This window comes from Rhinoderma darwinii, chromosome 7, assembly GCF_050947455.1.
Source record: "Rhinoderma darwinii isolate aRhiDar2 chromosome 7, aRhiDar2.hap1, whole genome shotgun sequence".
Taxonomy (NCBI): Eukaryota; Metazoa; Chordata; class Amphibia; order Anura; family Rhinodermatidae; genus Rhinoderma; species Rhinoderma darwinii.
Genome location: NC_134693.1, coordinates 11,522,672 through 11,545,824, shown reverse-complemented (window position 1 = coordinate 11,545,824; position 23,153 = coordinate 11,522,672). Strand labels below are relative to the sequence as shown.

At 45.3% G+C, this 23,153-nt stretch overlaps 1 protein-coding gene across 2 annotated transcripts; it reads left to right on the top strand.

Annotated features, from left to right (window-relative positions):
- Nucleotides 1-149: 149 nt before the first annotated feature.
- On the top strand, nt 150-20,286 carry ITGB3BP (integrin subunit beta 3 binding protein). Of its 2 annotated transcripts, none has more exons than XM_075832760.1 (8): nt 150-249; nt 8,780-8,816; nt 10,555-10,684; nt 12,150-12,222; nt 15,108-15,186; nt 17,112-17,205; nt 19,702-19,747; nt 20,064-20,286. In XM_075832760.1, exons 1-7 carry the CDS (start codon nt 245-247, stop codon nt 19,743-19,745), a joined length of 462 nt encoding a protein of 153 aa, XP_075688875.1. In that variant the 5' UTR covers nt 150-244; the 3' UTR covers nt 19,746-19,747; nt 20,064-20,286. The 2 variants fall into 2 exon arrangements, with proteins under 2 accessions (XP_075688875.1, XP_075688874.1); XM_075832759.1 differs by lacking the exon at nt 150-249 and adding an exon at nt 1,064-1,402.
- The last annotated feature ends 2,867 nt before the right edge of the window (nt 20,287-23,153 follow it).

Genomic DNA, 23,153 nt, shown 5'->3' with positions numbered 1-23,153 from the left:
GAGTAAATGCCAAGTTTTGGTTTTATCCCAGGGAGAATTATCATTACAAATGGCTATTCAGTCTGAGAACAGGGTCAATAAAATGCAACTGAATGATGTTTTTGAATATATATTGGAACAATTACAATACATAAACGTGGTGCGGAACCTTTCGGCGTGATACTAGTTCCGGGGGGAAGAGTTTAGAGGCGCACAGAGCGCCAGTGTCAGAATAACACGGGAGTTTTGAGCCGGGAGTGACAGTATGCCGTGAGTATAAATCACTGAACGCCGGGCTCTGTGATATTAGGCAGCAGGTATGGCTTCTTTCAGAATTATGGGTCGATGTTTCCTAATGGGGGGGACTACAACTCCCATCATGCATTGCAAGAAAAGTTGGGATAATTATTACTGCGCGCGTCTCAGCATGGTACAATTTACGTTTTAAAATTCATCAATTCAATGGCACGCTGTTTTGATGCAGATTACGTGCGAAATCCTTGTGAAAATCTGTAGGGAGGCTGTCGATTTGTGGTGAAATATGGCGGCTGGGAGACTGCGCTCCTGGTCTAAAAGTTCTCGACGACTGCCTGATATCTGCGTTGTGGCTCTACGTGGAATTTACGGATTTCACTTTTCAGTTGGGGGAAATGCGCAACATTTCTATTTACAAGTCCTGTGAGTCCTAAAATCAGCGCAGGTACTTTCCACCAGGTGTGGAAAAATCTCACGCACTTTAATTGCGGCTTTCTTCTACAAACAGCGCCACGCTTGCCCATGGGTTATGTCTGGTATTCCAGCTCGGCTTTATCTGAAAAAAGCCGAGCTGCATTACCACATACAACCTGTGGACGGGTGTGGTGCTGTTTTTGGAAGAAAGCCGCCATGTTTTCTAATCCTGGATGACGCCTTTATTAAACGTTACACGCGGTTATGCGGCGCAGTACTACTCTGCGGCCACCATATTGTATGAACGAGGATGATGCACAGACACCTGCAAGTTGCAGAACTTTTCATTACACGGTTCTGTTATGTGGTCGGACTACGGCTCGTAATGCTGCTCTTGGTTCTGCCTTCTAATGGCGATGAGCTGGTTGATGACTCCGCCCTAGTACTATGACTGACTCCGCCTTCTAACAATAGTGTGACTGTTGACTCCGCCCGATGACCATAGTGACTGTTGACTCCGCCCGATGACCATAGTGACTGTTGACTCCGCCCCGATGACCATAGTGTGACTGTTGACTCCGCCCCGATGACAATAAACTGATTCCTGACTCCGCCCTATAACAACAATAACTGACTCCACCTTCTAATAATAATGAGATAATTGGCGCCTACTGTTTGGGTCTCACCTTGGGGGTTGACGGTAGATAATGTTAGCTTGCTATTCTCTCCAGAAAGCGGTTCTGCAGCAGCTGAGGTGCGTATAATAAGAAATAATAGGCCCCCCCCCCAACCATATTAGCGGTTAGGGTATGTTCACACAAGTTATTTTCAGCCGTTTTTCAGGCCGTAAACGACACAGAAAAACAGCTACAAATCCAGGGGTTGAACGTCGACAGACATCTGCGTGGGGTTCCAATCCCACGTGGCGTATTTTACGCTGTAGTTTTTAAAAACGGTCGCGTAAAAAACCGCCTTGTAAAAAGAAGCAGCATGTCCCGTCATTGACTCAATAGAAAAACCGCTCCAAAAACGCCTGTAAAAAGCGCCGCTAAAAACGCGAGTTAATTAAAAAACGGCTGAAAATCAGGAGCTCTGTATACAGCCATTTTTTGTTCAGCGTGTGAACAGAGCCTTAGGGTATGTTCACACGACAGCGTCCGTAACGGCTGAAATTACGGGGATGTTTCCGCCTGAAAACATCCCCGTAATTTCAGCCGTACCGGCATGTGCAGGCGCTTGAACGCCGCGTCCATTACGGACGTAATTGGCGCTGCTATTCATTGGAGTCAATGAATAACGGCTCCAATTACGGCCAAAGAAGTGACAGGTCACTTCTTTGACGCGGGCGTCTATTTACGCGCCGTCATTTGACAGCGGAGCGTAAATTACGCCTCGTGTGAACAGACAAACGTCTGCCCATTGCTTTCAATGGGCAGATGTTTGTCAACGCTATTGAGGCGCTATTTTCGGACGGAATTCGGGGCAAAAACGCCCGAATTATGTCCGTAATTAGTGTGTGTGAACAGAGCCTTACTCTGGAGTCCGTGCCCCGACCTGCTCTCTCCTCTATGGTGATTTAAACGTATACAGCGGGGGAGGGGCTTTATATTAGTCTTTGTGTGATAAAAATAATTTCGCTGCATAATAGGCAATGGCAGCCGATGTCCAGCGCACGTCTTCGCGCGGTCACGTAATTTCCTTGCAGCGTTGAGAGGTTTTGTGCGGCTGAAGATCTTTCCGCCGTCGCCGTGTAATAAAATGCTAATGTCGGCTCTGCGGGCGACAGCTGTGAGATTGAAGGCATTGCAAATATTCCGCTCTGGGTTTCGAGCTTTGCTATTAACAGCTGGGCATCCGGCTCACAGACAGATTTTGGCAAGAGCGAGGGGGGGGGGGGGGGAGGCGCTTGGCACGGTGGACGGCGGAGCGCAGTTTCTTTAAGGGTCACTGACTCTCAGCATCGGCACTTCCATCCCCAAGAAAGAACTTTTCCTCGTCTTTTTGAAAGATTTTTGCGTCCGTTCTCCCGCGTCTTTACCCGATCGTTTTCTACCGCGCAGAAGGCGATTCATTGTATAATCAAAAGCTCTGCAACTTTCTAATATACTTTGTGATTCAGTTCCTTAGTGTTGCCAAGATCTCTGCTTGCTGTCAGTAAATGTGAACATTCTTGTTTACATCCAGAGGCTTTAGGGTATGTTCACACGGCTTTTTTTTGGGCCGTAAGCAGCCGAAAAATCGAAAGGCAGAACGCCTCAATACATCTGCCCGTTGATTTCAATGGGAAAAACGGCGTTCTGTTCTGACGGGGCGTTTTTTTTATGCAGCCCTTTTGAAAAGCGGCTGCTTAAAAAAACGTCCACGAAAAAGAAGTGCATGTCGCTTCTTGAGCCGTTTTTGGAGCCGTTTTTCATTGACTCCATAGAAAAACAGCTGTAAAAACAGCTGCGAAAAACGCGAGTTGCTAAAAACACGGCTGAAAATCAGAAGCGGTTTTCCCCTTGAAAACAGCTCCGTATTTTCAGACTTTTATATTGAGGGTTCACACACCCTATTTACGGACGTAATTCGGGCGTTTTACGCCTCGAATTACGTCCGAAAATACAGCTCCAAATCCCCGGCAAACATCTGCCCATTGAAATCAATGGGGTTACGATGTTCTGTGCACACGGGCATTTTTTCTACGCGTAAAAAGACGCCCGCGTCAAAGAAGTGCATGTCCGTTTTTCATTGGCTCCATTGAAAAACAGCTCCAATTACGTCCGTAATTGCCGCCGCGAAAAACGCGAGTACGAGCAATTACATCTGAAATTCAGGAGCGGTTTTCTCCTGAAAACAGCTCCGTAATTTCAGCCGTAATGGACGCTGCCGTGTGAACATACACTTAGCGTGCGAATATACCCTAAAACTTGTTCTACTCGCAACATAAAATTTGCTGCACTTGTTTCCAGTCTAAGCGTATGTTCACACGCAGTGACCAGAAGCGTCTGAAAATTTTCAGACGTTTTTGTAGCAAGTCGCGTTTTTCGCTGCATATTTTACGGCCGTTTTTGGAGCTGTTTTTCAATGGAGTCAATGAAAAACGCCTCCAAAAACGTCCCAAGAAGTGACATGCACTTCTTTTTCGCGGGCGTCTTTATACGCGCCGTATTTTGACAGCGACGTGTAAAATTACACCTCGTGCGAACAGAACACCGTAAGACCCATTGAAAGCAATGGGCAAATGTTTGTAGGCGTAATGGAAGCGTTTTTTCAGGCGTAATTCGAGGCGTAAAACGGCCGAATTACGTCTGAAAACAGTGCGTGTGAACATACCCTAACAATCCTCTTAGGCTGAGTTCTCACAGGGCGGATACGCTGAGTAGAGTTACACCGCGAATCAGCCCTGGCGGCTGCAGGGAATTCTGAACGAAAAACCGCACCAAACCGTGATGCAGTTTTTCGGCCAGAATGTCCTCTGCGGAAAACTGCACGTTAAAATAAAAATTAAAAAAAAAGCCTCATCCCATGTGACCGCTGCAGCCGCTACAAAAAAGAACACAGAATTCTGGGTAAGTATAAGATTATTTTTTTTCTGAGTTGCGTTTTTGCGGCGGAATCGCAGCTTTTCCACTGCAAAAATCGCAACAACTGCTACTTGTGGCGGGTTTTACCTCCCCGTTGAATTTAATGGGGAAAAACCGCAACACAAAAGCAGCAATTACGCACATACAATTGACATGCTGCGGATTAAAAAAACGCACCGCGGGTCAATTTCTGAGCGTTTTTTCCGCTCATTATTTATGCAGCGTGTGAACTCGGCCTCAGAACTAAATTTGGACTTCAGACCGATACATTTTGTCTGCAGTGATACATTGTAGCAAACTATCAGGACAGGAGAGAGATTTGTGATGTGTCTAGACTGGAAACAATTGTAACAAACCCTATGAGAAGAATTAGGTAAGTGCAGGTTTTTTTTAGCCCGTGGGTGTAAAAAATAATAATAAAATGTTTCTATTCATTGACAGAAAGCAGCGGTATTGGAAATGGTGAGAAATTGAAATGCAAAGATGCAGCATTTATTTTTATCCTACAATAATAAGTCTTTACTGTTTCTGTATTAAAATGCAAAAATAAAAAACCGTAATATTAAGTACGGATTTTACCTGCGGTTAAGATGCAGATTATTCGCATTAAATTACGCAACCTGTGCATGTAGCCTTGGGCTGTGTTCACATCTGCTTTTGGAGGGTCTGTTTGGAGCAGATTCTGTAAAATATGATGGGGAAAAAATTGCGTAGCGTGCAGAACTAAATTTCTCATCGTACAACGGAACCTGATGGACCTTCATGTCAAAGCGGTCGTCTGGCGCCACTGTTATGCCTCATGCGACGAAACCCCCACCGCATCATGACTTCTGTTATAAACACAGATGTGAACAGAGCCTAAGACGTAGTGCAGCCAAATGTTGTGTGAAAGCTGCAGATTTTGTCATTTTTTTTCTCTTCTTTTCTCTTCTTTCGCCGCTTCGTGTAAATTTGCTCGCTCCGGGATTGCGAGTTCTTCCAACTGTGATGTCAGAGCTGCGCTTTGTGCTCTGAGCCAATCAGATGCCTCCCCTGCTGCACCTCTCCCTCATGATTTTATTTATACTGAAAACACTGAGTGAGAAGCTGCAGCTGCATCCCCCTCCTCTCCCCTCCTACTATTTAGGCCGGGTTCACACGTAGCGATGAGATTTGAACAAAGCGCGTGCGGATGATACGTAGAAAAAACGTTTTTAAATCGACCTGCGGTGTGTTTTTTTTTTTTTTTTTAATCTGCAGCACGACAATTTATGCTGCAGAATCGCTGCTTTTTTGTTTCGGATTTTCCCCCGTTGAATTGAATGGAGAGGTAAAACCTGCAACAAACAGCAAATGTTGTGATTTCTGCGGCGGAAAAGCTGTGATTCCGCTGCAAAAATCGCAACTCAGAAGAAAAAAAACCATACTTACCCAGAACCCTCTGCTCCTGCGTCACCCCGGCCTCCTGGGATGACATTTTATCCCATGTGACTGCTACAGCCAATCCCAGGCTGGGCTGCAGGACGTCAGGGGGACGTGTCGCCATGGTTACGGCTGGGGCAGGTATGAATGTTTTTGGATTTTTTTTTCCTAGCGCTGCTCTCCGCCTCAGAACGTGCAGCGGGCGAGCTCTAGGTCGGATACGCTGTGTAGTTTTAGGCAGGATATCCGACCTGTGCGAATCCTTCCTAATACTCTGAACCGCTGCTACAAGTGTGTCGGCGATTCACAGCGCGAGCAGTAAAGCAAGTGAAGGGGAAGCGGCGATCGCATGAGCCCTGCGGCACCTCCAAAACAGCTGATCTGCGGGGGGGGGGCCGGGAGTCGGACGCCCGATCACATCCTGAGGTCAGGCCATAAATTTCTTAGGACTGGAAACCCCTTCACCCCCATCATGTACCTCACATTAACCCAATGTTGCCCGTTATGACTGCGGTACATGATGGGGTTAATCACTATTGATGTGAGGCACAGGGAGGTTAAATTCATTGCACCTCATATCCGAAAATGAAAGAACTTTTTATTTTTGTGGGTTTTTTTAATTTGCAAAGTATCAAGAATCGCAATACTCAACAAAGTATCAATATCGAAGTCCAAATTCTGGTATCGTGACAACCCGATTATGTGCTGACCCTCATCTAGGGCCGGGGGTCGTACCGAGACCTGATAGTGGCCCAGGCGGCGTCGTCTGCCTGCAAAATAATCTGTACACAGCACCTCTGCGGAGAAAACATCCTGTGCAAAGTAATGCCGGGCTGTTAATAGGGCGCTGGGGGTTGGCTCTTTTGGTGGGGGGGGGGGGTGTGGCGGCGCCGTGGCTAGATTTTTTAGAGGGTTAATGAAATCTGCTGTTAGGGGGACACCAAAGCGTCCTCTGGTATATCAGTCAGTGCGCTGTTTTGTTTGTGGTTTTTGTGCATTTTGTAACTTTTGATTGTCGTTTCCTCAAAAAATTTGCCTAAATATTGTTTTTTTTTTCTTTTTTATCATTATCGCTCAATATCTGAGGCCCCGTGCACACGACCGTGGTTTTCATCTGTAATTACCAGCGAAATTGTGGACCCGTACGTTTCTATAGGCCGCGGACACCTTTCCATATATTTACTGATGCGTGTCCGCAAAATATAGAACATGTCCTAATCTTATCCACAATTGCAGCACCGACTCCCCATAGAAGCCCATGGTCGCTTCCGCAATTGCTGACTGCTATGGATGTGTAGCCGTCCGTAATTGCGGAAGCGTTGCTATGTGACGGCAGGGGATTCACCTTTTTTAACCCGTTAGTGACCACCAATACACCTTTTCACGTTGGCCACTAATGGGCTTTATTCCGATGCATAAGCCAGAGGCGGCTGAGGGCTGGGGGCGTCCCTGCTCTGCCGGGTGTGATCGATATTAGTATCGATCTCACCCGTTTAACCCCTCAGATGCGGTGCTTAGTAGTGTGCACCGCATCTGAGTGGTTTTGGAGAGAGGGAGGGAGCTCCCTCTCTCCCCCACCGACACCCGGCGATACGATCGCCGAGTGTCTGTGTCTCCAATGGCAGCCGGGGGCCTAATAAAGGCCCCCAGGTCTGCCTGGAGCGAATGCCTGCTAGATCATGCCGGAGGCATGACCTAGCAGATGCCTGTCCGTTTTAAAGGGACAGGCAGTAATACACTGCAATACAAAAGTATTGCCGTGTATTATAATAGCGATCGGAGGATCGCATATTAAAGTGGGACTAGTAAAAAAGTTGAAAAAAAGTTGAATAAAGTGAAAATCTGGGAAAAATGAAAAACCCACTTTTTCCCCTTACAAACTGCTTTATTATTAACAAACAAAATAAAGTAAAAAAGTTACACATATTTGGTTTCGCCGCGTCCGTAACGACCCCGACTATAAAGGTATTACATTATTTAACCCGCACGGTGAACGCCGTAAAAAATAAAAATAAAACTATGGAAAAATTGCTGTTTTCTGTGAATACTGAAATGTGATTAAAAAGTCGCATCTACTCCAAAATGGTACCAACAAAAACTACAAGTCTTCCCGCAAAAATAAAAGCCCTCATACGACCGCATCGCCGGAACAATAAAAAAGTTACGGCTCTTCAAATATGGAGACACAAAAACAAATAATTTTGAAAACAAAGCGTTTTTACTGTGTAAGTAGTACAACATACAAAAACTATACAAATTTGGTATCGTTGCAATTGTAACAAACCGCTGAATAAAGTTATTGTGTTATTTATACCACACGGTAAACGGCATAAATTTAGGACGCAAAAAAGTGTGGTAAAATGTCTGTGTTTTCTCCTATTTCCCCCCCCCCCCCCCTAAAAAAAGTTAATAAAAGTTAATAAAAGTTAGGCCTCATGCACACTTCCATCACCGTTTTCTCGGCCGTTTTTGATGGATCCGTGTGTCCGTTTTTGTTTCCGTGTGCACTCCGTTTCCGTTCCGTGTTTCCGTTTTACACGGACGTTTGGCTTCCGTTTTTCCGTCTAAAAGACAAATGTGAACTTCATTTGAACTTGTCACGTGTCCCAGGGAACACCCATAGAAAGGTTACATGAAGTTTTTGGTGCTGTTTTCTTAGCTTTCAGAGCATAGAGAACAGTTTGAGATTACTCTGCTTGGCTTACTTTGTTTTTTTGGGTGTTTTGGAGTGAAAATATGAGCCTATCTTCAGGAATGAATGTTTACTGTAGTCTGTGAGTCTGTGAACTTTGGCTCACCCAGCCGTTGCTATGGCAACGGATCAGTCAAAAACGGACAGCACACGGAAGCCTTCAGTGTGCCATCCGTTTTTTTCACTGACCCATTGACTTCTATGGGCCACACGGTCACTGAATCACTGAGCAAAGTAGGACATGCTCTACTTTGCACGGAACGGAACAACGGATCCGTTTAAATAACTGAAGTGTGCATGGGGGGGCCATTGCAATGAATGGGTTCAGGGTGCCATCAGTGACAAAAACGGATAGCACCCTGAAGGAAAAAACTGAAGTGTGCATGAGGCCTAACTCCACATTATGGTCAGAAAGTCCCGCTCCCGTCTCCTCCATCTTTTCTGAATGTCATTTTCACCTTTTTGTTTTCAGAGCCAGGAGATCCCTACGTCTGGAAGGGGACACCAAGGTTCGTCTACCTGCGCGGATGCGGATTTTATTTCCGCCTTGTGAAGGGTTAATTCTCCTATCTCTGCCGCCGGATCCTTGCAATGTTGCATCTGTTTTATGATCAATCCAGATCGTATTCGTTGCTCGGCATAGCGCACATACCCCGCTGCTCGTGGAGGGGGGAGGGGCCGATGTACTGGATTTAAGGGCTGTCGACGGGCCGGTAATAACGGAGGAGACAAGTGTATTTTCGTGCGGCCCGTAGTCCTTTTCCGGAGAGAATGTGTTGGAAGATGAAGGGGGGTCATTTGTCAGCTCGGAGCCGTGTAATTACAGCGGCCGCCGTCTTGTCATCGACCACCACTCCAAACAATATGGAATTATGATAATGTTACATCGAGCATATTAGGAACGTGCGAGCGGGAAATGGGAAACCAGACAGGCATTTTTATGTGGAGAACATAATTGTTTACCTCGGCTAATCTGCTATAATTAAGCCGTAAAAATACCGCCGCTTCTATAAATTATCCCGCCATTACTATCGTATAAAATAAAACTCCACTGTAACTGTTATGTCTGTGGATCCCGTCACAGTGGAAACGCCGTGCCAAATGGATCAGCCGCGATGCCAAATGTATCATGATATACGAGATGATGGCCCTCTCATGCCAGCGGCGGGCGCTAGCGCGGATACTAATGGCGGACAGATAGTAATGAGTGGCGTATAGCTGGTCAACGCCGCCCTCGGAGAAGATTTCGACTTCTTTTAATGCATATGGTTTCTTAAAGGGCACCACGACCAAATTCAATCTCACCCACAGACCCTTCCACCTGGGGGGCGGCAGTGCTGGAGCTGATCGTTGGGATGTACTTTGGCATAGATAAAGTTACAACTCCCTCGGGAATAGAGAATCACTTGTCAGATATGCCCCCTCCCCTCCCCATGAGCATGGCCAAGAGGGGGCGTATGACACAGTCACTTGCACCCTGGACTCTTAGGTCGGATTTACACGACCATATATCACGGGCCGTATGTCGGCCATATTTCCCAGAGAGACCACCGTTCAGGGAGCCGGACTCCTAGCGTCGTAGTTTTGTATGATGATAGGAGTCCCCGTGGGACTACTGTCCAATACTAAAAACACGATTACTGCACAGGACAGGGACTCTCTATCGTCATAGTTTTCTAGGATGATAGGAGTCCGGCTCCCTGAACCGTGGTCGGTCCTGGAAATGCGGCCAAATTACGTATATATCACGGACCGAACGCGGAGGAGTAAACGCAGCCTTAAAGGGTAACGAAACGTTCAACAAACTTCTGACGTGTCCTAGTGACGTCAGACGTTTTGATCGGTGGGGGGGGGGTCAGAGCACCGAGACCCCCACCGATCGCTAAAACGAAGCGGTAGAAGCCCTCGTGAGATATCTGTGGAAAAGTTGAGCTGCCATGTTGGATTTTCATGCCAAACGGCAGATCTGCAGCCAATCAACAGAAGACCAGACCACAGATCAAGACCGAGGTTGTCATGGAGTCATGTGACCAAAGGACATGACGTCAGATTGTTTGACCCCCTTGTTTCATATGGCCGGGAGTTTGGGCCAGCAGCGGACCACAATACCGCTGTCCGCGATCACGTGTGGTGTAGACGACGTTATTCACACACGAGATCGAACGCAATAAAACCGCAGCCAATCAAATAGGAGGAGGGATGTTACATGCGAAGACTTGTGGTGATTGACTCGTCCTTTATCTGCAGAACGAGAAGTCCAGCGATAACGCACGGCGCAACCCCAGCTCTTATTCTCCACTCACTGGGACCCGTCGGATGAGCCCCTCATCAGCCTTAAAACGACCAGCAGCAGGCGCCAGGGAGCGTGCAAAACCAAGTAAGTGGGCGCTACCCACGAGCCAACTCGTCAATACACGGACACGTGAAGTTTTCAGTGGGGGGGGGCCATAGTTTTCGGACAATTGATTGTCTATCTCCCCCCTGACTCCGCCATAGACATGCCTGTTCATATCATAGCAGGGATAAGCAGCTGCCAGACACCGATGATCCTTATCTCATAGAGTCTGGATAGCTGATATCCAACATGTTCGATCAGTTTTTCCAGCGAGGTCGGGGAGCGATAGTCTGCAGGTCACCAAAGACATGATTGTCAATGGGGAGAGGGGACCTACCCGACAGTCCAGCAAAACGAGGGGGGGGGGGTTTAGAAGCACTCAGGGCACGTCTACAATGGCGATGTGTCACTTTAAAGGAAACTCGTCATGAAAGTCAGACATTGGCGCGCAATCTGTATTCGGGTAACGTGAGGCGAGCGGGGGAGCCGGTAATGTAAAGTGTAAATGATATTGGTTTTAATAAACTTTGTTCAGGCTGCGTGTGTTTAACTGTTCGTCTCCGTCTGAGTGTATCCGTCTGTAAGTCATGCCTGAGAGACGGCTGATTACTTTTCTTAAGTGCGCCCGTGGATTTCGCTCCGAATCTCATTTTCTGGCTGCAGACGGTCGTTAGTGCTGCAAAGCATGGACGCTGTGGAGGAGAGAAGCGGCGGCACAATGTCTCTGTAATGAGATCAGCCGCTCCTGCCCTTGCCTTCTGGAGCGTTCAGTTACCTCTTGATCCCTGTGTCATCGGTCTGCAGTAATGTGGCTGCTCCACTGCATGGCTTCGTTTTAGTGGTTGCCATGACTTGCTGCGACAAGTAGTTCTACAAAACCAGAGACCGATCTCTATATATATAATATACACCGTCTGTATCGTCTCATTACTGCAGTTATATGGCCCGCCGTCTGAGAATAAACCCTTTAATCACATATCATATGGTCTGAATATCCACAATATCCGCCATGCAATAATAACAGTCCTATGCTGGGGAACCTACCTCCATAAAACAGCACTGGGGGGGGGGGGGTCTGTATCAGGTCTTTGATGTCATGGTGGCTCTTGAGGGTAATGGTGAAGGAACTCTGCGCTGCTGGCATCACCGCCTTTGTGTTGTGCCCCCCAACATTCGCATACTGACACCAGAGCCGCGGCCTTCATGATCATCACCGGAAAGCAGGTGCAGTTACGAATAATGTCCTGTCTGATGGGTCAATATAGCTGATAATCCAGCACCAAATTGTTGGGGAAAGCGACTGGGCAAAAACATGCAGAGATTACAAGTAACGTGATTGGTGAAAGCTTCTGCCCCTTGAGGAGCAGGCAGACGTCCCCGCGGCGTGCGCGGCTTATTGATGTGTTAATAAAACGTTTATATACATTTAGAGATTGTCACGTGTAACAAATACACAGAAGTAAAGGAAAAATATACCAAATACGTTTTTTGTTCCTTCCTTTTGCAGTTGATGCGAATACTGGGCATGCAGAGCCAGAAACGTCCAGCAGAGGGCAGACCGCTCCAGAGGAAAATGCAGAGTAAGTTGGTTAAAGGGCATCACAAATCAAAACAGGAGATTGTGGGGTCCGATTTTTTTTTTTTTTTTTTTATTTACCGGATTAATAAATGTTGTAACGTCCTCGTCCCTGTAATCTCCGACATTCACATTGCGTTTGTGCTATCCGCCGAGTGTATACGTTTTTAAACGCTAAAAAAAGTATTGAAACGTACAGCTCGGCATATACATAGAGTATAATGGGTTAAACGCAGACCAAAATAACATCCGTCCGCTCTGTTTGTCATGGTTTATGTTGGGATACTGTTTTTTTTTTTTTGTTGGAAGTACTGAAAAGCGTAGTCTGCCGCGCTATTCTGTACTGCAAAAAAGCTATACGCCGCGTAACGTGTTTTTTAGCATTGATCTCAATGGACGACGTATGCAAATGTAACGCTGTACAATTGTGTCCGTTAACATACAGTAAATCTATCCGTTTTGGTTTTCACTTTAAAAAAAAATGGGTCTTTTTACAAAAAGTATTGTCCAAACCGGACATCCCCTTTAAATGAACTATTCCTGTGCGGCCGCTGTAGCTGTGGACTGTATTGTACACGCAGTTGGAGTGAATGATGGAGTCGGGGACTAGTGGCCTCTATTTCCCGAAGGACGACAACACTTAAATACACGAGTGACAAGAAGAGGGACAAGTATTTAAACATTTGGAATGAGCCACAAGTAACGTAACGCGTTCTGCGGCATCAGACAACACAAATTCAGCTCTTCCGTGTGAACTTTCCAGCCCCGAGGCGGTTTCCATCTTGTATTATACGGTGACGCTGACATTTCCTCTCTCGGCAGACATCTGCTGCAGCCACGGGAATGCCGTAAACAGCAACTTAAGTGCCTGGTAAATGCCACTTGTAATCAGCCCTTCTGTGGGATCGGGGTGGGGGGTTCCCGCAGCGCCAGGATCAGTTTCCAGCCTTCAATATCCATTTACTACTTAGTTCTGTTCTTCTTATTGGAGGGAGGGATCAGCTGGAAGGTTGTTTAAAGGTCCGGAGCCGCTGGGAGGAATCGCCGGAGCCGCTGGGAGGAATCGCCGGAGCCGCTGGGAGGAATCGCTTTACCAGGTGACGCCGCGCTGTAACCGCTTCCCCCTGCTGGTAACGTCAGAAAACGCTTGTGGTTTGAGGATGGGTTGTAGACTGGTCCGAGTATTCCCGCTCTGCAACCAAACAACCTTCAATAGGGAATGTAGCGGCAGACAATGGCGCAGATTTACTGATGTGATTGCGACTAGACCTTGTCGGAAAAATGCGCCAAAGTGTGGCGTTTAAAATCTCCTATTTACAGAGCAAATGTGCCAAAAAGAACACATGCCTCACTAGACACGTTCCAGAAATATACCGGAAAGTGGGTGTGGCTTAGCAAAAAAAGGGTGCGGCTAAATGTGACAATATTTTGCACGAAAACACTCGTAGACTCAATGCACACGATGCTTATTGCGTGTTTTTTCCACGCAGTTTTGCGTACAGCAAATCCGCAGCATAATACAGTGCCAGCAGCATCGTCAATACGAGTCCAGGACATCTCACGTACGCGCTGCGGTATTTTTCGGGATGGAAATTGACCTGCGGTGCGTTTTTTTTAGAATTCGCAGCATGTCCATTGATCTTGCGGTTCCGCTTACGAATTGTAGCTGCCTAGTGCTTAGGAAAATCGCACCAAAGATTGCAGCAGGAAAACGCGCCAAAAAACGCATCAGAAAAAGCACTATCCGATGCGGTTTTTACCTGCGAATTTCCTGTGTATTGCTGTGGCTTTGGTGCATATTTTCCGCACCAAAATACTCAATGTGTGCACGTGGCCTTACACTAAACCAACCAAGAGGTGAAAAGCGTCTGGCAAAATGCGCCATATTTATTATACAACGTGCGCCACTGTCATTTAGTTTGGCGCATTTTCAAGCTCGCCCTGTCTGACTCTTACACGTTGTTGATAAATCTGCCCAAATATTTTTCTATGTTCCCTTTTATGTTTTTGTTTCGGCTGAAAACCTCCCAGCAGATTTATTTTATTCATTGTTTTGCGTATGGCGCAATTCCATTTTATTTTCGGATAAAACTTGTGCGCTATAATGTTCTGCGACCAATCATAAATGACCAGGATCGTTGTTTTTGGGCGTAAGTTGTGACCGGGATGCACATATTTTTTTATCTTTATTTATTATTATTTTTTAAACTAAATAAAAAGCGCATTCTTCTCGCAATTTCAGCACGTTTTATTATTTTTGAATTATCGCGAATATAAAAAAGAAAACGACATTGTGCAAAACTCAGATTTCCTAAAAAACCAACAGAAAACGAGTACATTAAGGGCGGATACGTTGTGTGATTTTACGCAGCCTGTCCTCCCTGTGTGAATATGCCCTTCTTGTGCATGTTGAAGTGAACCTGTCCCTATAGTCAATACGTAAAGCTGGACCACGTAGGATCCTTTTATTCATTTACTTATTTGAAGCCTGTTAATACATGTGCCGTTTTCCTGGTAAAGCACTGTGGTCAGGACTGGCCACGTTTCAGATCAAAGGGGCTCCCCCTCTGATGTCACAAAGGAAACCCTAGTGATGTCACAACTGGGCTTTCCACAGTGATCATAGAGTACTGGATCCTAATAAGGACCCCTAGTCTATCCTGTGCTTAGCCCTGCTGTTAGGGCGGATGTATGAACATTTACCTAGATATAGAGCGTATTCAATGTATCTTTATATTAACATATTCTATTACATTGTAAAACACAAATTGAAATAAAAAAATACACAAATGCAAATAGTCGTGATTAAAAAGCTCCCCGTTTTGGGTCTGCAGCACCTATGCAGAGATATATATATATTAATATAATTATAATTGTACTTTTTTTAAGAATTTTAGAGCTCTTTTCTGAAGTTGAAGGATCGCTGAAGGAGTTTTTGACAATGAGGCAGCGTCTGACAGACTTACAGGTTAGTGAGCTGCGTACACCTCATCTCGCTCATCTTTACTGTTCCCATCATTTCACTGCCAAAAATAATCGAATGTCTGTAGCTAATTTTAAAGGCGTTCTCCGATTTGGACAATAGCTACTTTTTAGAAAGATCCCTTAACAATAAGCTGATCAGTGTCCTCCTGCTGGGACACTCGGCGATCAACTGTAATCTGTGAGGAAACCTGGCTGTAAGTGTGGGATTTCCCTGCAGCGCCACCACAGTTGAGATGAAGCATTACACAGTGTCCTTTCATATCAATGTGTTGTCTGTGTAATACAGGACAGGACAGGTCCTCCAGAGAGAGACGCTCTATGTAACCGCTCTCCACTCTAACCAAGAGATGAAGCTCCTGAACAGATGACCCCCCGATATTATCTCACATTTCCCTAATAGGGTGTATGACAATGAGTTCTCTAAACTGGACAACTTTAACTTTCTAACTCCATTTGGACGTTACAGCGTTTCTCTTACTCCATTTACATTCAGAGCTGCATTCAGAATTCTGCTGGCTGCCATATAGGATCTATCAGCACTTTACTGACAGACTCGGTCCTAACAACTTAGCTGAAACTTTATAACGCAATGTACTCTGGTTTGTTGCATGGTGGGAGATGTACTTTGTTACATCCGGTTTGCATATCCTGTTTAGACACCCATCCAGCAGGGGGCACTAGGGAAATATGCATTATTATTATTTTTTTGATGCAGCTTTGGATGTGAGTGGAGTACACTGCGTAATGTAACATAAATGAATCAAAGTCTTTGCTAAGTTACCCAGCATGGTAATGTGATGTTCACAGGCGGAGCTGCGCTTTAAGAGCTGCCTTCTTGACCGGGGACAATCCGCTGCAGGACGGCTGTATCTGCCGAGTCGGCAGCTTCTTGACATTGTGCTCTAGACGTGTGTCCTTCTGTTTACCTAATTTAGGAGGAAGCTGTTTTAATATGTCTTCGCTGTTAGCGACACATGCTGTGACATTTACAGCAGCCGTCAGCGCGTGTGTATGAATTTCATGTGTGACACTTGCACTGCTCGCTGGGTGGTTTGTACATTTTTTACGTCTGGGGCCGGGGGAAAATATTTACGCAGTGTGAAATCTGCCCTGTACCCTGAAGATTATCACTTGTTACAGAATGGAAAAACTCGAGTTCTCCGGGGAAGGGGGTGAAGCGCTGAGCTTAGGGGGGGATTTTTATTTAATTTTTTTGTATTTTTTTTTTTTTTTTATTGTATTTTTTTTTTGGGTATTGCTTTTTATATATATATATAGTTGTTTTTGGACGTCATGATCTGCAGCCACCTGATATTTGACATTTATTTAGTACGAAATATTTGTAAATTATTATCATCACTTTTAAATTAAATGATTCACTACTATGATTTATTAGGGTGTCCGCAACAAATCCGCTACATGTGTGGGTGACCTTAGGCTCAATTCACACAACGTTTTAATCAATTTTTATTTTTTGTTCCAAAATGCTGCGGCCAGATGTTACTTTTGAAGTCTTCAGTAAAATATGGGAAGACCCGCATACACAGCATCTTGGTTTGTGACATTTTGGGGATCCGTATTCCGTTTTTTTTTATGGCGTTTTTCCTCTTTAGGAAAAACGCATGTCCAAAATGTCACAAAATATAAAGTCCATGTACAGAAAAGCCATCAAAAACGCACAACATTAATGTTGCATCTTTAACATGCGTTTCAAAACGCTGAAGCCGCGCAGCACGGGTGTCAAGGGTTTAGAATTCCGAGCGGAATATTTTGTTACGTTTTAGAGAATTCCCGGAATAGTCGCGAGACCCGGAGTCAATAATATTTTTTTTTTATGGTATTATTCTTTCATTTTTAAGTTGTTTTGTCCGCTTAGTAATGGAGTGATCTGTGTTTTTCCTCTCCTAGGCTGTAGGGGGCAGCAGAGAGCTGGGAAACCTGGTTGGAAAAGATTCCGGAGAATTAGATCTTAAAACGGAGATACAGAAAACCAAAGTTCTGAGTAAGAGCCACAAAGAAAACCCTTCTCTACAACTCACGAGACCTCTGTCCTCTCTGGATGTGCTAGAAAAACATTTAAAGGCCGGGGGAGAGAAAGCGATCCAGGGTTAGGAAGCGGCCGCGGCCGCGTTATGGGGACGGCGACATTTGTAGCGTCCTCAATAAAATATAGAGTTTCAGTAATAAAGACCTCCGGAGCGCTACTGTCCGGCTGCAGAGCAGGGTAAAGGGCACCTTGGTTAATCAATGGGATAAACGGTCCCGGGTACATTTCCCGCTCGATGACGGCCTGTTTTGGGGGACAGTTGCGGATTTTTAAAGGGCCAGCACGTTCTTATGGTATCTCCTTGTAGAGTGATGTCAGAGGGCAACAACCACAGAGAAAATTCTGATATAGTATGAAGGCGCTAAAAATGATCATGATATGGCCGGTGCCCTTCCTTATAGATGAGGGGGGTGCGGCGTTCCCCCTTAATCTCCGTTCCTTGAGTCACCCTTCTATATCCAGCGTTGAATAAATCTGTCTTAGGCCTCATGCGCACAACCGTATTTTTATTACGGCTCTATAATTACGGATAATCTGCGGACCCATTCTTTTCTAGACCTCTTCCCGTATATTTACGGATCTGCCCGGGCCGTAGAAATGATCTGCAGAATATAAAACATGTCCCATTCTTGTCTGCAATTGCGGCACGGACTCGCCTATGGGCGCCTTCAAAATTGCGGACGGCTACGGACGTCCGTCCTTGGCTGTCCATAACTGCGGAACAGTTGTTATGCCACGTCAGGGGATTCCCCAAGAAAATGGGGGGTGGGGGGGGTGATCAGTGCAAAAGTCACTGCAACTATAATGCACCGTGGGTATTGCACGACCCGGTGTAGCCTTACTGCTCTGGATTCTAGGAAAGCTGGGTGACCTCTCCAATGGGGGCTGTAATGGCCATCAGTATTGGTTGTCACCCAGCTCATTATTATGGGGGGGTATTGAAGGCGGGCGCGGTTCGTTGCTACGTGCAGGTCTTCATGGACACACGCGGCCGCTCGGTAAGCGCTGGGATCGCGTTGTAGTGAATCGCACACAAGGAGCTTTCTCATCCCTGGGTCATGTGAAGCCTCGTAATGGGGGAACGTGCAGGAAAACTTGGCATTTCTCTGTGTCCAATTGAGGGTGGAAATCTGCGTGTCTTCCTTCCTCTGCGTGTCACACAGGGCACTGGTATTTAATGGGCATCAGCACGTTTCCTCTCAAGGATGCGCATAGATTTCATTATAGATTACGGCAGCGTCATGCAGGACGTCATGTGCGCTGCCCGCGTTCTGCCGGAGGCTCCACATTTATTGTTAAAGTTAAAAACAAGGGGCAAAACTTTGCGGAATGTGAAAGTTTTTCTTTTATCGGCCATAAAGCCTCAGTTACACTACGGTCCTTTCTATGGTTCAAAGAGCATTTCAAAAAATGACTGTGAAATGTACAGATGTAGCAGAGCTGAATTTGTCATTGAGCTATTTCTTCTGAGTTATAGTGAATGTTCACCCTTCAATACCATGTAAATAGATTACAAATTCGGTACCGATACATTTCTTAATATGTCCTTGAAATGTTCTGCGCTCTGTTTTTGTGCTACAGAGCACCAAATCCTCTGCATTGACATATGGTTACACCATAAAATTATGTCTGCCTGCAGCCACCACTAGGGGGAGCTCACTGTGTATGGATTATACACTGAACTCAATAATAAAACTGTATACAGTAAACGCCTGAGCTCCCTCTAGTGGTGACTGCAGGAAGACAGAATACTTTGACTGTGGCTTTGCAGAGGATTTGGAGCTCTGTGTCCGAAAAACACAGCTGTGACCTTATTATAGATAGAATTAATTTAGAAAATTGTTCATCATTCTATTCAGGTGTACCTGATCTTGGAAAAGCTGGGTGACAACCTACGGGGCCACAGTTACAGCTCACCCCGGGGTTAATCACCCCGCTTCTCACAATTCTGTATAATTCTGCTTATTTATGCAGCTATATAGGAAAGAGAGAAGAAGCGCTTGGCAGATTAGCTTTTTCAGAAGTCATGGAAATCTAAGTCCGCGCTAGTATTGGTAGTCACCCGGCTTTCCATGAAACAGATAAAACTATGAAAACCGCTAAACAGAAATCAACAACTTGACCAAAGACGACTCAAGGACTTAAATGGCTGCTTTCAAACGCAGCACCACACCTGTCCGCAGTCTGTGTGAGGTATTGCAGCTCAGCCCATTGAATTTAATAAAGCTCAACTGCAATACCAGTCACAACCAATGGGCAGGTGTGGCGCTGTTTCTGAAAGATAGCGATGTTTTTCTAATTCCATACACCCCCTTTTAAATTCACAAAGTTTATATATATATTGTGCCCCCTTTAACTCCCACTAGTCTTACGTTGAGCATGCCACATATATCTATTGTGTAATATATCCACCATGAGCTGTGATGTCATTATTCATGTTTTCTCTCTTAGTTTGTGAAGTAAGAAAAAGGAAGAAGAGGCAGCGCACGGGATAACAGTGAGTACTGGCCCTGAATATTATCACATCGGCCCCTGTGCCCACTGTACCCGCTCTGGCGGGTGCTGCTTCTCCTTCACCACTTACACAGCTCTGTACTGCACAACATCGGCACATTCGTAGCAGCTGTGCAGAGTATTACAGCTTCGTCCATTCACCATCTATTTATCGGCACCGGACACCTCCTATAAAGGTTCCGGCGGCGCTTTTGTTGTTGGTTGTGAAGGAGAAACGGCGGGAACCTTAAAATATTACGTCATTAACGCTGCGGCGTCTGAAATGTCTTCTCATGTTTTTGCTTTTTCCCCTCCCCCAGATGAGTTTGACGTTTGTTCAGCACTTTTTACCACCACTTGATTTGATGCCGGTTTTATTTGGACGTTCCTGCGATAAAGAAGCTTTCATCCGATCATGCTGCAGTTTTATTACCCCCAGAACGTCGCCAGTACCGCGTCCGAAAAGACCAGACGAAGCCACATATTTATCGCTCTCGGCTTTCCGGCTTTGTGAAAATGAAGCTTAATCGTTGCATAATGAAAGTTTCTGTAACTTTTTTAATATGCTTTTTGTTTTTTAATTCCTCACCACTTTTAACATCTCTGCTTGCTGTCAGTGCACAGGGAAATTTTGTTTCTAGCTAGAGGCTGAACAGGACAGATCTTATACTTCTCACAGCTGAGGGTTCGCTAAAACTGTATCCAGTCTACTCCATCCCCTGTGAGATGAACAATGTGGACTCCTGACTGATACATTTTACCTGCACTGATCCATTGTAACAAACCCAGGAAGGGAGAGAGATTTGTATGCCTGATGTGTTTACTGCACAGAAGATTGTCTATAGACTGGATACAATTGTAGCAAACCACCTGCTGTGAGAAGTATTGTGCTCATGAGTTTTGACCGCAACTAGCGAACACGGCAGTAGGGCTTGATATGTTTTCAGCATGTTCTCGTTCACTGACAGTAAGCATGTTTAATAAAAAAATGGTGAGGTGGGACGGGGAATTTTTCACATTGTTTCCGAACTTTTTTCTATCTTTAGTGATTACAGCGACAACATAACATCTGGCGGCTGCGGTAAAAGTGCGCATACCAATAGCCCGCTGCTTAATCTGACCAATGACATGAGCGCTGATTTTGATGGGATAACATAGGATGTAATGATGTCACCACTAGGGGCGCTGTTCTGTAAATAATTGCTTTTACATTAGCACATTAAGCAGCATTATATTTTTCAAATCATGTCTATAAACATCCGGAGTCAAAGACTGAGACCAGCGTGACGTAATCGGAGGACGCGTATAAATAAATTCCATAGAAACGCTTTGAGGCCGAATAGAAGAAATGCCCGTCAGCGTGCCGACCTGGAGATTTGCACCAGGAGGACATTTTTGCTGGCCATACACATGAGAAGTCGTCCGATATTCTCCCTTATTGGGTTTCACGGATGGTGCGGTGGGTAAGACGCGGCATAAACCTTGCGCCCGCCTTTCCACAACACAAGCCCCCGCCTTATATTACCATTAAAGGGGTTTTATAGAAAGAAGACGTAATCATTGTATATTTAAAAGTTCTGCATCTTTCTAATATACTTTCTATCCGTTCGTCAGTTTTGAAGATCTCTTCTTACTGTCAGTGAATAGAAACCTTCATTAATTACATCCAGTAGTTGAAAACCCGTACAGACCCAATGCTTCTCACAGCTGAGGGTTTTCGGTTATTGTACGTAACAAATTGTAGGATTGTTGTATCACTCCTAATCTAAAAGTGAGGATGATGGGGGTAACCACTGATGGACACCACCAAGAATTGCTGTTATTGATTTCCTGTTATTTGATCCATACTGGACAGGGGTATGCCTCGTTACAGTGTATTGGGTGCTCTCTCTTGGAACGAGCCATGTATTTGTGTCAACGTGACATGTTTCCATTCGATGACTGCAAGCAGAGATCTTTGAAACAATGTATATTAGAAAGTTGCAGAACTTTTTTGTACACGATGATTAAAGAGGTTTTCAGTTTCTATTTTTAATAAAGCTTAACCCACTAAGGACCAAGAGAATTTTTTCATTCTTGCCTCTTCATATTACGTCAGCCAGAACTTGTTTTTATTTTTTTAGGCTGGATTCACACATCGCGTATTTGTTGCAGATTTTTGTTTTGCCAAAGCCAGAAGTGGATTCAGGAGGGAAAAGTAGAAGTTCTTCCTTTTATATTTCTCCTTCCTTTTGAAATCACTTCTGACTTTAGCTTCAAGATCTGCAAAAAACAAAAACACTGTGTGAACGCAGCTTAAAGTTCAGTAGCGATTTCAGTTTTTTTTTTTTTTGCGAGACAATTATTATTATTTATTTTTTTTCAGCCATTCGTTTCTGATAAACATGGCAGCGTTTGATTTATGTTTTTTATTTATTTCGGGGGGGGGGCCTGGCACGGGCACCTCGTGCCCAGTGTCGCCACTACCAGCCGCTATGGCTGTTACAGCGTTAGGGTATGTTCACACGGCAGCGTCCGTAACGGCTGAAATTACGGGGATGTTTTCAGGAGAAAACATCCCCGTAATTTCAGCCGTAACGGCATGTGCAGGCGCTTGAACGCCGCGTCCATTACGGGCGTAATTGGCGCTGCTTTTCATTGGAGTCAATGAATAACGGCTCCAATTACTCCCCAAGAAGTGACAGGTCACTTCTTTGACGCGGGCGTCCATTTACGCGCCGTCATTTGACAGCGGCGCGTAAATTACGCCTCGTGTGAACAGACAAACGTCTGCCCATTGCTTTCAATGGGCAGATGTTTGTCAACGCTTTCAAGCCGCATTTTTCAGACGTAATTCGGGGCAAAAACGCCAGAATTATGTCCGTAATTAGTGTGTGTGAACATACCCTTAGCAACCACACTAAGTATAGAAGCGCCCGGGCGAAAAGGCGGCTACTAAGTCGCCGGGCACTTTTGAAACAAGCAGGGGAAGGGAGCCAGTGCAGTGCCCCCTTCCACCTGCTGGAGTAATGCGCCCTGTGCAATGGCACAGGTCGCACACCCCGAAGGCCAGCCCTGTGGGGATATATATTAAATATAAGTTTTTGTAACAGCAAATAAAATTGATTTCTATATTTTTTTTTCTTCCTCGTGTGGCGTGATTTTTTTCAAGTCCCTCCTCAGTGACTGACAGGCTGATGTGTATACACATATACAGATGTGAGTCGCCGTGCGGAGGAGCGATCCCCTCATGAATACGGCTGGCTCATAACTAAAAGTCAGCTGCGTTCTTTCATTCCTCCTATTACCCAAATGGCAAAACTTTTTTTTTTTTAGCCATTTTGGCTACTAGAAGTACGAACCTGTGGCTGTAATATGCTGATCGTACATAGGGGGCAGGATATTCAGCTGACAGATACAATGTGAGCGTT

Excerpts from the sequence above, each read along its gene's own strand:
- ITGB3BP (XM_075832759.1), top strand. The coding sequence starts at position 1,356 with ATGTTAGCTTGCTATTCTCTCCAGAAAGCGGTTCTGCAGCAGCTGAG. Across the intron at positions 12,223-15,107 it reads GCTCCAGAGGAAAATGCAGA|AATTTTAGAGCTCTTTTCTG; the intron begins GTAAGTTGGTTA and ends ACTTTTTTTAAG. Across the intron at positions 15,187-17,111 it reads AGCGTCTGACAGACTTACAG|GCTGTAGGGGGCAGCAGAGA; the intron begins GTTAGTGAGCTG and ends TTCCTCTCCTAG.